Below are 13,915 nucleotides of genomic sequence, written 5' to 3'. Positions count from 1 at the left end.
CACATGGACTGGTAAGGGTCTTAGAATTTAAACCTCAAACCACAGTTCACGGCTCCATCCTTGGCCTCCTCAAATTCCTTTGGCCCTGCAGACTTCCAGTGTTTGGAGTTATTCTCATCCTGCAGCAGGAGCTGGCCACACCCATTTGGCATTCTCCTTCACAGCTTTGCCTAGATGAGTGATATGTCTACACGGTGTGTGTGAGTGATGAGTGATATGTCACGGGGTGTGATTGCAGCTTGTGGAGACATACCTGGGCTAGCTTTAATTTAGCTGTCTCGGATACTGAGAGCAGTGAAATGGCAGCAGCATGTGCTTCAGCAGGGGCTACCCTCCCAGGTGGACTTGTCCAACTTGTGTGCTGCTGCAACTGCACTATTCAGGTACTTGAGCTCGATAGTTTAAAGCCAGCTCGAGTACGTCTACTCTACCCAATGATTGCAGTATAGCTATACCTAGGACTGAAAGATGTGTTGTTAGCTAGCTCGATACAATGCTTTCTAAAACTCTAGTGAAGAAAAGGCAAGTTGCTTGGGCTGGATATCTGGATATCAAGGCTTTAACTCAACTAGTTTAACACGTGCTGTAGTACAATTTACCTCATCTGGTCTAGAGTTTTAGAAGGTGTTGGAATTGAGATAGCTAACTCAGTCCAATAACCTTCAATCCTAGTCTAGATGAAGCCTCAGACCCGTATGGAAATTACTGCTCCCCTCATCCCTGCACCTGAAGCTGCATTGCTGAAGGCAGGGGAAGCATCAAGCTATCACACTTATCGAGGTGGTGTACAGAGAGATAATGGAACCGCTCTGCAGTCCCCCGTCTTTTAATTTTATCAGATGGTAATGCCCAGAGGCCCTGAGCTGCTCTAGGCACTGTACAAACACATAGAAAGACACAGTCCCTGCCCCGAAGAGCTAGCTAGATAGACAGGCATCTCCTACTCACAGTCCCAACCAGAGGATGATTCTCCATCCACCTCTGCAGAAACAAAGTAAGTCTCTTCTTCTCCTTCAGGCTGTCGAGCACATGTGAAGGCAGCAATGTCACCCTTGGGCAGCCTCTAATTAGATCCGGCATGCTTGAGTAGTTACATCTTATGTTTTCTAGTTACCACTCCGTGAGACAATCAGCAGCTCAATTTCATGCTAGAATTGCAGCACATCAGAGCCCCCGCCGCTGCCTTGGTGGGCACTTGGCTCAGTTTTCATTGTGAGACACGCTTGGCAGAATTGTTCTCCTTCTAAGTAGGAAGAAAGGGAAAACAACGCTGTTATCAGCGTTACTGCATCTTCTGCTCCATTTGCCACCTGATGACGGAAGTGCTGGTGGTGGTGCTGTGGTGGTATATTGCTGGAGTCAATTACTAGGGGACTAGTTTTGCTTGTAGTAAACCCAGTGAACTCCACTAGGTCAGACCCTGAGCTCAGTGCTACTCAGGGAGAACTCTGTGGGAAGAGAGCTGGGTAAAATGTTTTCACAGTAACTCTTGTTCAGTGAGGAATGCAGATTTGGTTGGGACTTGGAGTCAGATCCAACCAAGTTTTGGTTGAAAAACACCTTAAAAATCAAAAAAAATCAAAACGTTTCATTTTGACATTTTATGAAACAAAATGTTTTGATTTTTTGGGGGGGCGGTTCAGATCAACTTTGATCAGATCAGCTTCGAAATGTCCTGTAATTTTATTGGAAAAAAACCTCCAGATATTTTAAAATGGTCCAGAACCCAAACATTGTGATTTTTGTCAAAACAAAACATTTCATTAAACCTGACATTTCTTTCTTTCTTTTTGTTTTTCAACATGCTGACATTTTTTTTTTTAAAAAATCATTTTCGGTTTGCCCTGGAACAATTTTACCCTGATTTTTTCAGAATTGCCAGAGAACCAAAACATCCATTATTAGCACAACTCTAATAGGAGTGATACCTGAGTAATACACAGGGCCTGATTCTGATCCTCTATACGGTGAGGAGGGTCGTGTTCCCTACTTGTGAAAACAGGCACAGCTCCATTGGCTTTAGCCGGGCTGCCCCAAATATACCAACAGAAGACTTGGCCTGTGTTATTCCACTGACTTCAGTGGTGTGACACTGGATTTACTCCAAAATCAGGCTCAGTCGCTCCTTTGTAAATCAGGAATAACTCCATGAAAGTCAGTGGAGTTGCTCCTGATGTACACTTGTGTGAGATCAGAATCTGACCCTGAGTGAGCACTGACCCACTGGGTAAATCAGGAATAGTGTAAATCAGGAATATCTCCATTAACGTCATTAGGCCTAATTCTCCTATCAGGGCCAGCTAGTTTTTGCCGCCACAAGCAGTGAAAAAAACTGCTGCCAAAGACAGCAAAAGACTGCCACCGATTTGCCGCTGCGGCTGGCGGAAACACTGCCGCTCCTTTCTAACCACCGCCCCACGCACCTGCTTGGAACGCTGGGGCCTGGAGCCAGCCCGGTCTCCTATAATGGTGTGACTCCATTGACTTCACCAGAGTTACTGCAGATTTACAGGTTTCAGAGTAGCAGCCGTGTTAGTCTGTATTCGCAAAAAGAAAAGGAGTACTTGTGGCACCTTAGAGACTAACAAATTTATTAGAGCATAAGCTTTCGTGAGTATCCGATGAAGTGAGCTGTAGCTCACGAAAGCTTATGCTCTAATAAATTTGTTAGTCTCTAAGGTGCCACAAGTACTCCTTTTCTTTTTGCAGATTTACACTAATGCAAGTGAGAGAAGAACTAAGCCCAGTGCAGTGACACCAACATTGACCTTAGTGGGGTTACTCACATTTACACCAGGGCTGCTGAGAAGAGAACTATGCACTTAGCTTTTCAGTTTGTAACACTTTGTCAAGAATTAAGGGTGTGCTCTGTCGGTGAGAGCTAGGGGACTAGGAAACACTCCTGGGATTCACGTCTCGGTCTGCTTCTGATTCACTGTCTGACGTTGGGCAAGAAAATGAAAAGAAAAAGTTAGCCTGTATTTTTTGAACTTCCGTAAATGTTTTTCTTGGAAGGGCAGCAATAGCCCCATGTGTGTGTCCACGGTGTGTATTTGTGTGTGTGCGTGCACTTGACCATTGTGCAGCGGTGGCCTCCCTGGGCTCACTGTGGGCTCTGAAGTGTGAATGAAAATCCCATGCCCCAGCAATTCACTCAGACAGTGTAAATCCCACTTTCCTGAGTCTGCCCATTTCCCCTTTAACTCTGTTTGAACCGCAGATGGATGAAGGAAGAGATGAGTCTAATGGCCCCATCTCACTTCACAGAGAGAGACTTCAGTGCTTTTATGGCCATCTCCGGCACTAAAAGGCCTATTGCAGCCGAGACTGGGAGAGCCTCTTGTTAGTGCTTTTGTTCTTGAACTGTACCTTCTCCTTTCAGAGGCTTATTCCCCTCCCTCAGCTTACCCTTCTCAGCTCTCTCTCACAAGGGTTTCATGGGAGAGCATGGCTTGGGTATGATTGGCCAGTCCGCTGGCTTAGAACCAGTGGCTGGAATGGGGCAAAATCCACCGGCCCCTTTCAGACTGACACAAACTGGAAGGATATTTAGGCTTGTGTACACTCCGGAGTAGCCCTGATGGCCCAAAGTCGGAGTAGCTGCCCCGCTGCCAAACCCAAGAGCAGCACAAGCAGTGGCAGTGGCCTCTAGGCACTTATGCTCCAGTTTTTAGCTCAGCCCTCAGAAGCCGTGGAAACTTGTAAGTGGAATCACCTCCAGTTAGCTCAGTTCATGCAAACCCCCGCTTGCCCTTGTCTATGCTTGTGCTGGCCCATATGGCCGTTACTGGTGGGAGACAAGTCACAAAATTGTCTGTAGGGGCAACCCACCTGATACAGAATCTGAACTCTTCTCAGGGCTGTTTCCCCATCCCCACAGTCCCTCCGCTGCAGCACGCAACAAGCGCCATTTGCTGCCTAAGCTACATTGAACTGCTTCTGCTCCCAGGCTGGATTCTGATGTGGGGCTTGTCTTCCCTAGAAATGTAGGTGATGTTAGAACACAGCCATCAGGAGTCCCGTTAACCAACACAATGTTAAAAATCACATCTTGTGTCAGGGTCCACAGGGGCCTCAGTGTTTAATACCATGCCAGGGGTTGAGTCTATATATAGATCCAGAAGGGTTTGCCTACAACACAATGCTCAAAGCAACAGTGCCAGCAAAGTCGTGTTTGACAGCATGTCAGTTAACATAACTCATCAAGGATGTGTTCTAACATTCCAGTGAAGGCAAGCTTTCCAGGTTTGTCTTCACTGCAGGATTAGCTTGAGTTATTGGCACTTGAGTTAACACCTCTCGGGTGCGAGTGGCCACACAGCAAACAACGCTCGAGTTGCACAGAGTAGCTGTATCCCCACTGCATGACTAGCTCCAGCATCTGTAGTGCTTGAACTCCAGCCCCCACACAACAAGCCAGCTAGCCTCAGTTGAAAGCACCACTTATGTTAAGCTAGAGATGCGTGTGTGAATGGAAATTGGTTTAGGGGCAACACTTGAGTTATATCTCAAGGTAACACTGCTTGGAAGACAGGCCCTTAGATAACAAGCCCATCCTGATGCGGATTCAGAATTTCCTCTCAAAGGGTGTGTCTACACTGCAATTAGACCCATGGCTGGCCTGTGCCAGCTGACTCGGGCTTGCAGGGCTTGGTGTGCAGGTCTGTTTAATTGAGGTGTAGACAATTCAGCGTGGGCTGCAGCTGAGCTCTGTGACCCTCCCACCTTGCAGGGTCCTGGAGCCCGAGCCTCAGCCCGAGCCTCTATACTGCAATTAAACAGACCCATAGACCGAATCTTGCAAACCTGTCAGCTGGCACTTGCCAGCTGCAGGTTTTTAATTGCAGTGTGGATGTTTTTGTGTGAAATTTTACATTGTGAGTGTTTGTGCCGTGAGTCCTCAGAGCAGGGACTGTCTCTTGCTATATGTTTGTATGGCACTGAATGCAGTGGGGCCACCAACCTGGGTGGGGCCTGCTAGCAGTATTGCCATATAAAAAATAATAATGATATCTGGATTCATTTGTTGGAAAACTTTCAGGTAAGGAACACGAGAGATGTGAATGTAGTCAATCAGAGTTTGCAGAAGTTGAATGGATATTTTCAGATTTATTTTGTTTGCACTATCTACGCAGATCTAGGCAGGAATCCAGCAGAGAAGCTAAGCAGCCCAGGGAGTGAGGGATGAGAATTTTCTTTCTTCTCTCCTTCTCAAAGATTTTCTGGCAGCCCCAGCGTACGCAGAGTACACCGAGAGACTTAATGTTTCAACACCAGACACACACTCTGAACTGCCTTCAAATGTCCCATGCAAATGTGGAAGCCTGGTAATTGCAGGCCTGTGATCAGAATAAAAACAGTTTGGGATGCCCTTGCAGGCCGGCTCTGCAAGGACAGTGGAAAGCGACAAAAGTTCAGCTCCCATGAAATTGGGATTAGTGTGCTCCGGAGGGACAGCGTGTTTGAGCAGGGCTGGTGGAATGAATCAGGCCTTTAGAACCGAGGGCATGGAACAGCCAGCACATTCCTTTCTTACCAGCTAAAGGGAATGATTTGTCTCATCTGCAACATAACACTGGAGGTAGATCTTACTGCTTTTTTTGGAGATTAAAGAGAAGTGACAGGAAGGAGGAAGCCTGGTCTGGAATTGCCCGACAAAGATGCTTCCTTGCACCCCCTTTAGTCTGTCGCAGACTGAGGAGTGACCAGTGATGTTCCATGGCCGTTACAGGTGTTAATCTCTGACCAAGCACGGTCTGTCCATGATGCAGCATGGATGGCCTGTTACTTAAAGCAAGTGCCTGGGAGTCAGGACTCCTGGGTTCTGTTCCCAGCTCTGTGAAGGAATGTAATATAGTGGCTAGAGAAGGTGGCTGGGAGTTAGGGCTCCTGGGCTCTGTTCCCCTCTGCCACAAACTTCATGTGTGATCCTGGGCAAGTCACTTTAGCTCTTTCTGCCTCTGTTTCCCATCTATAAAATGGGGGTAATGATAGTTGGCTACCAGGTCTGATTTCAGGTTGCAAGAAACCCTAAGACCTTTGGCAAGACCTCCTGGTTTGTTCTCTCTCCTCCACAGGAACATGGACCGAAGCTAAACAAATCCAAAGAGCACAGTCTCTGCTTCTCAGAGGTATGTGTCAGGGGCATCTCCTGGGAAGAGAGAAAGGGGCAGGCTGGAGAGCATGGAAGTGTGAGCATGGGGGTGCTTTGTGCCATGCATACATTCCAATAGATGCAAGAGATGTAGCCAGATTCTGTTACAAATGAGGCTCAGCATATCTACTGGGACTGTAAGATTTCTCTAAGCTGAGCTGGTTTTCAGTGGCTGTATCTACAGGGCTACCCTTTAAGGAATTAAAGAAAACAGCAAGTCTTTTAAAATCAAATGTTTAAAATCAAATCAAATCAAAAGCCTGTTCCTACTCCGTTTCCACATCTCAGTGGTACTGTATGTGTGTATCCCTAACACCTACTCACCCCTGTTGTGTTTTGCTGGCTCTAGAATATGTGCTGACCCTAATTACAGCCCGATTCTGCAATGTTCTATATGTTCAATCTTAAGTGTTCCTATAGGGCTCCAGCCTGAGCCTGAGTGTCTACGCTGCAATTTTACAGCCTGCGAGCCCAAGTCAGCTGACTCGGGCCAGCCACTGATGTTTAATTGCTGTGTAGACCTATTCATAGCCCCTATCACCTTGGAATCTAGGCATTGTCCAGGCAATGAAGCAATGGGAAGTTGAAGGGGCCAATCATCTTGCCAGAGAGTGCTTAGCATCTTAGGCCTTGTCTCCACAAGAGAACGGAACCATTTCTATTCAGCTGGATTAAGCACAAACTGTTTAGTGTGTCCACATTAGCCAGGCTGAATCGGTTTAAGGACCCCTTGAAGGTTTGCTTCTCATCTGCACTAAAGCAATTCAGTTGCAATGCCCTCTGGGTATTTCTCCCACAGTACTCAGCTCAGCTTCTATATGCAGTGCTTTCTGGGAGATTTCACAAGGCCTCTGGTGCACCGTAGGATAGCAATTGGAGGTATAGCATTACTGTTCAGCTCGACGTGTCCATACTGGCACCATAACGACTGAAACTCAAAGTGTTCTGTTTAGATCTGCTGTAGCAGAGTTGGCTTGGTACAGCTGTGACCCGGCAGCTTTGTGAGGAGCTGGTTGACATTTTTTTTTTCAGCTCTTGAAATGTTGATGACATTTTTAAATACCAAAAAAGGGGAGATTTTGGATGAAATTTTCACACAAAAAAAATTCACCTATTTTTTTTAACAAATGACAGGGCAGAGTTGACATTTTCAAAAAATTTTGGGGAAAAACCCCTAAAAATTTTGAAAAAAAATCAAAATTTTGAAATGAAAAATTCAGTTTTGAAAATAATAAAAAATGTGGAAAAAAATTCCTATATCTGAGAAAAATGCAAGCTCTTTGATTTCTTTAAATCCCCTCCCAAATTCAGAAGGAAATTAAAAGCTATTTCCCAAAGAGCCGCATCCTACCTCAGTAGCCAACCAGATCTAGCTACAGTTGGTAGCACGATTTTTCAACGATGAGGGAAAAAGCCACTGAAACAAGCTTCCAAGGGAAGTGGTAGATTATCCATCTCTTGATGTCTTCAAGTCAATATTGGATCCCTTTCTGGAAGATATGCTATAGACAGACACAAATTACTGGGCACAGTTCAGAGATAACTGGCTGTTATTCTCTGGCCTGAGTTACGCAGGAGTCAAACTAGAAGATGTATTGGTCCCTCCTGGTCTTAAAATCTATGAGCAGTTAGAAACAGTGTTTATTACAGCAGATACATTATTCCAAGATAAGATCAGATGCTTTTCCTTATGCAAACAGAGCTCTGCCACTGAACTAAACTCCTGTTTTCCATTCCTCTGCTCACAGACACTGCTGACCACAGACATTATGCCAGACCAGAAGACTTTTGTGGACCAGAATGCATCTGGCAGCCGACATTCAGCCAGGGGTATCCTCTCTGGTCTCCCATTCCTTCTTGTAAAACTGGCGTTATAAAGGAGAGAGGAACCGCATTGTGAAGGAAATGCCAACGAAACCCACACTCGTACACACACACCCCCAAAAACTCTTGCAAGAATTCTCTCTCTCAAGTTGTTTTCTCCCAGGGTTTCTGCTTTTGAGAAATTAAATGAAAGAGAATCCTTGTGTCAGACACTTAATGTGCAAGAATAGTGTTAACGTCGGCCCTGAGAGCACCGACCTCTGCGTGGACATGCATCCCAGAGGATGAACGTTGATCATTTTCTTTTATAGGTACTTATGTTTTTTTCCTTTCTGAAGCAAGAGCCTGAGACTCAGAACAAACATACACACACATAAATGTGTGCACACACAAACAACGGATCCAAAGCTGTGAACAGAACTAGGGGGAACAGGCAGTGACCTACTGAAGCTTTGGTGAAGGCCAAGGGACAGAGAATGACCTGCCACTTCCTGGATGGACTCTGGCAGTGCCAGGAACACTATAGCTGTTTGCAGAAGGCTGGTGGAAGGATGGAGCGAAGGACAGAGACCTTTTTTTCCTTTCAATGTTTAGTTTCTCTTTGCTGCTTGAGAATTCTATATGTTAAATTCCCACCCGAGATGAAGTCTGGTATTCTGTATCCTGGGAAATCCACATGCTAGTGTTTTATGTCCCCCACTCAAACCACGGTGGGGAAGGTGTGGGTGTGGGGGAACAATGAACGTTTCACATGCGGACCCCAATCTCCCCTTTGAGGCTGCATCTCTGACTGGATGGGCAAACACTGGATCAGAATGCAGGCAGCTCGGAACCCAGGGGATTCTTTTGCCGGTTCCAAGGTGGGGTGGGTGTCTCTTTAAATCTTTTCCTTTCCTGGGATTGGTGAAAATTTTAAAATCAAAGACAAAAACCTCCACCGTTAAAAGGTTGTCTCGATGTTTCCAAATTGCTCTTTCGATGGGGATCTTTTCTTTTATCCTGATGGGTTTGGGTTGGACGGGAGAGGCCATCCATGGATGGGGGGGCCTCTGTATGTTACTCTCTTTCCGTTTTCTTTTGTTTTATATATACATATGTAGTGTATGTATATAGAGACCACCTATTATCAACATATATGTATGTATATACATAACCATATACATATACTGTGTGGCTTTTTTTTGTAATTCCTTTCTTTCCTTTTTTTAAAATGATCAACCAACGACAACAAAAATGTATTATTGTAAAATTTATTTTTTTTAATAATGTCTATAATGGAAAAAAATAAAATAAAACCAAGAACAAAAACATAACATTAATTCTCCCAGCCGCTGATGGGGCTTTGGGAACAGGAGAGCGACCAATAAGTTTAACCAATGGCTAAAATAAACATCATAGGAAGCAAATGGCGTCCTGTTTAGTTCAAAGCGCCTGGCCCCTGCTGCTCTGTTGATGTCCTTGTGCTGGCTGTGGACAGTGCCCCCGCCAAGTGCAGCAGCAGTCAAAGAGCGTGGCTTCTAAACGGTAATTTTTGACCCAGTCCATGGAAACTGGAAGCAAAGGGATGACTGGGCTGGGAGAAGTCATTTGTCCACACTGGGTAGTCGGGTATCTTACGTTCCATGTGAGATCAGGTAATCTCTCTATTTTAGGTACTTATATGGCCCCATTACCACAGTGTCTGTGCACCTCACAGTCTCCATGCATTTATTCTCACCACACCCCTATAAGGCCGGACACTGCTGTTATCCCTGGGAACTGAGGCCTAGAGAGGCTAAGGGGGAGATTTTCAAATGCATCTAAGTGATTCAGGAGTCTATGTCTCATGTTCAAACCTGACTGAGGTACCGAGAGCCTAAGTTCTATTGGCTTTCAATGTAGTTAGGCTCCAAAGTGCCCGAGTCCCTTCCAAATGAGACATGGGCTCCTAAGTCTGTTAGGTACCTAGGGCCAGATTTTTAAAGAGATCTAGGCCTTGAATGAAGCAGCTAGGCACCTCATGGGATTTTCAAAAGTGCTAAACTCCCACTGAGTAGGTGCTAGCTGCATCCATAGGCACCTAAACACCTTTAAAAATCTGGCCCCTAGCGACTTCCTCAGGTTGTCTGTGACAGAGCAGGGAAGTGAATACAGGTCTCCTGAGTCCTGTCACCTAAATGCTGCCCCATCCTTTCCTATAACCTTCAGCTATACTGGCCCATCCACTTTGGAATCCCATCCCACTCCTCAAGGTTCCACATCAGGATTCGTTGTTTGGAGGGGTCTGGGCTTTTCCTGTGGACCTCCCCTGTAGAACTACTCCTGCACTGTTGGTTTGTATATCCGTCAAGCTCCTCTCCCTGCATCTCCTGGTGTTTACTGTTTAGAGATGCTTCTCAATGCCTGTGTGAGTAGCTTCAGGTATTTCCCACTGGGGATGATGAGCTACTCGCACACCTGCCTACTTATTTGCTGTACATGAAGGATCCCTAGCGCACTCTGGAAACGACACGTTTTACTAATGGCATTAACATTACCCTCAGCAGTGCCTGCTCTCTTCAACTGCTGGGCTTGACTCGGTGGAGCTGTGTGATACAGATTCAGCAGAATGAAGCATGGTTTGGGGCTTGCATAACACAGTTGATCAGATTTGAGGGTTTTTTTGCAAAGCCAGATCTGTGTCTTGTTTATCAGATTTCCTTGGAGTTTGCAGGGTGAGGCGAGACTGAACCTCCTTCTGCTTTGGGCCTCCCCCTGCTACCTTACAGCTCTGAGAGAGAAGGCTCCCTGCAGAATGAGAGAGTTGCATTATGGGAGGAAGAGCCCTGCTATGGCCATCTTTACTCTGCAGAAGTGGGCCCCCTTCACCAGAGGGGAAACAGCTCCTTCCTTATGAAACACAGAACTGTGCGATTCAATGAAGTGGGGCAGAAAATCACAGAAATCTTCCCCGAATCCTGCCACACACATGCAAGCCCCCACCCTCGGCATGGACACATTCAACAAAGGCCCTCAAAGAGGAGAATCATGTTGTCCCCAAGGCTACTTGAAATTTGCCAGGGGAGGGGTTTTGTGAAGAGCGGTGAGATAAGCCCTCTCAGAGCCTGCACTGAACACCAGATGCCCTGTTGTTTAGCCACAAGTCCCCAGCCTCCTGCAGTAATGTAATCCTGTACAATCAGAATTCCACAGTCTTCTTTTCATCACCATGGTGTGGATCCTCTGAGAACAATTTGGGCGGCACTCCTGCTTTCCATAACTCCTTATGGGCCAAGGGAGGCTCAACTGATCAAGCTTTCTCATAAGCAAAGTTGCTGTTAAGACAGGGGATCTCTTGTACACATAGATGGGACTGGACACTGGATGGATGGGGTGAACTGTTGCTCTGAGGTGGTACTGAAATTTTCTTTCTCAGGTGCTTTGCTGGCTGATTCTAGCTCACAGACTCAGAGTCCAACTGATCACCAGATTCAGGGTCAGAAGGGAATTTTCCCCCAGGTCAGCTTGTCGGTGACCTTGGAGGTTTTTTTGCCTTGCTCTGCAGCGTGGGCTGATGTTCGCCTGCAGGGATCATCTGGGTATAGCTCACTAAAGCAATTCCCTGCCATTGCAGAGGCATTCACCTTGGTCCCTCTAGTTCTCTGCCTGTGGCACACTACAGTTTATTCTTTTAAGGACTGTAATACTTCGTCTAATTCTGGCTGTTGGGCTTGGTGTAGCGATGGTGTTTAGTGGCCTGATAGACAGTCAGAGTAGATGATCCATTGGTCCGTCTGGCCTTAACCCTAGGACTCTGTGACAAGGAGCAAATGGCTGCTCTCAGCTCTGTGCTCAGAGCTCCCATTGCAGGAGTGGGAGGGTGAAATTCATTCCGGGGTTTAGGACTAGCATCACGCTACGAAGTGGAACTTCGCTGATGCCCGGGCTTTGCACTGGCACTCCACACAGGGTGAATTTCACCCCTTACAATGCCTTGAGCACCTGCATTGCAAGTTGATCTCAAGGGACGTTGCAGCTGCTTAGCATCAGTTCCTCAGCACTGAATGCTGAGTTTGATGCTCTGCATGGAATGAAGCCAGGTGGCAGGATCCTCTTGTCAACAGTAACCAGCAAGCACTGCACAGCCCCTCCTTCAAGAAACAAAAAGTGAAACTGTTCATTTCTTGGGTGCCAGTACAAATGTTACAGATCAGGGCTCCCCTGTGCTGAGAGCTGCACATACACATGGTATCCTTGCACTACAGCGGGGAGGTGTAATTCCCAGCTCGGGTACATGGTGACATGCCAACTCAGCCGCCTGGCCACATTGGCACAGATGGCAGCTCAAGCAAGCTGCCAGAGTAAAAGCCCATCTGAAATCCTAGGTACATACTCCAGTAGATGGCCTGAGCAGCCACTGCCAGGTTGCTATTGTTAGCATGCTAACCTGAGCAGAGCTAAAGCGTGTGCATCTACCCAAACTAGCAATTACACCTCCAGCTGCAGCATAGATGCACCCATAGTAAGAGAAAGCAGTGCCTGCCCCCAAAGCACTTACAGTCTAAATAAACAAAACAAAGTGTGGGGGGGATAAAATGACTCAGCCAAGGTCACGCAACAAGCCAGTGGCGGAGCCAGAAACAGCTCTTTATTTCTGACTCTCCGACCAGTGCCCAACTGTTTGGACTACACCCTCTTGCTGTTTGAGACGTATGTGTCACATATGCTTCGTTTACTGACAAAACCAGTAGCTACCACTCTCAGCCCAGCAGAGCAAGCAAGATTCAATTGCATTAATCCAGTTACCTGCTAAATTCTGATTCTCTTCCCCCACCCTCATCTTCATGGTCAGGGATGATGCAGAGAGCAGAGCAAGAAAAGCACAGCTCAGTTTTCCAGGAATGAGATGGAGCCAGAAAATTTAGTGGGGAGAAATAAATGTCCCCGTTGAAATCTGTAAAACTAAACAGATTTGATGTGGAAGTTGCCAAGGGGAAGATAAATATGTCACGTCTCTTGCAGGAGTCACTTTGCAAACCCAGACTGCTCTTTAATATATTCACTCCTGTAACAGCTAAGGGAATGACAGACACTGTAAACAGAAAGCCAGATGTGCAAAGCGGTTTGGTGCTGAAAAATATTAACAGCTATCTGGGACTCCAGAGGACGGGGCAGAGGGAGTAATTGGATGCCTGGCATGTGGGGTATTTAGGGCCAAAGTTTGTGTGCCTTATGCTGGCTAAATGCCAAATAAATCAGCATGACTCGGGCCTCAGAAAGGACTGAAGGATTTTTCCCCTAAAGCTGATTTTCAAAAGGAAAAACAATTTGGACTGGGTCTTCTTTTGGGCGGGGGGGTGTTCTGCATTTTTTCCCTGCTTGTTTTTTTTTAACCCTAGAAATATCAGGAATGTCAAACCTTGTTCAAAATAATACCCAAGTTTTGGAAGGGAATATCAACCCTACTGCTTCCGGACATGAATTTATTAATCTCTAAGGTGCCACAAAGACTCCTTGTTGTTTTTGCTGATACAGACTAACATGGCTACCCTCTGAAACCTGTCACCCCTAACAGGGGTGAGGGTCAGGAAGAAACTTCTCTTAGAGGCAAGTTCATAGAATATCAGGGTTGGAAGGGACCTCAGAAGGTCATCTAGTCCAACCCCTTGCTCAAAGCAAGACCAAACCCCAATTTTTGCCCCAGATCCCTAAATGGCCCCCTCAAGGATTGAGGTAACAACCCTGGGTTTAGCAGGCCAATGCTCAAACCACTGAGCTATCCCTCCCCCCGATATGCCATATCTGCCTACTGCAGAGCTGCTTGCACCTTCTTCATCTGAGCCAGTATGGTAATCACGATCTGTGGTGGGGTGTATTCCCTATCCAGGTGATAAAAGGGTTAAAGTGAGCCTGAGAGGCTGACTAACACACAGCTGTTTAATTGAAGATGAAGCCCAGCTGGGAAGGGGCTGAGAGAAA

At 46.4% G+C, this 13,915-nt stretch overlaps 1 protein-coding gene across 1 annotated transcript in view; it reads left to right on the top strand.

Annotated features, from left to right (window-relative positions):
- Positions 1–9,379, top strand: part of GFRA2 (GDNF family receptor alpha 2) — a 97,423-nt gene extending 88,044 nt beyond the window's left edge. Inside the window, exons 8-9 of the mRNA XM_038384513.2 lie at positions 6,078–6,131; positions 7,903–9,379. Coding sequence (XP_038240441.1) covers positions 6,078–6,131; positions 7,903–8,031 — 183 coding nt within the window. The 3' untranslated portion in view covers positions 8,032–9,379. The remainder of the gene's footprint in view (positions 1–6,077; positions 6,132–7,902) is intronic.
- Positions 9,380–13,915: the final 4,536 nt, after the last annotated feature.

The sequence above is a fragment of the Dermochelys coriacea genome, chromosome 26, assembly GCF_009764565.3.
Source record: "Dermochelys coriacea isolate rDerCor1 chromosome 26, rDerCor1.pri.v4, whole genome shotgun sequence".
NCBI lineage: Eukaryota > Metazoa > Chordata > Testudines > Dermochelyidae > Dermochelys > Dermochelys coriacea.
This window is presented reverse-complemented; position numbering and strand designations above follow the sequence as displayed.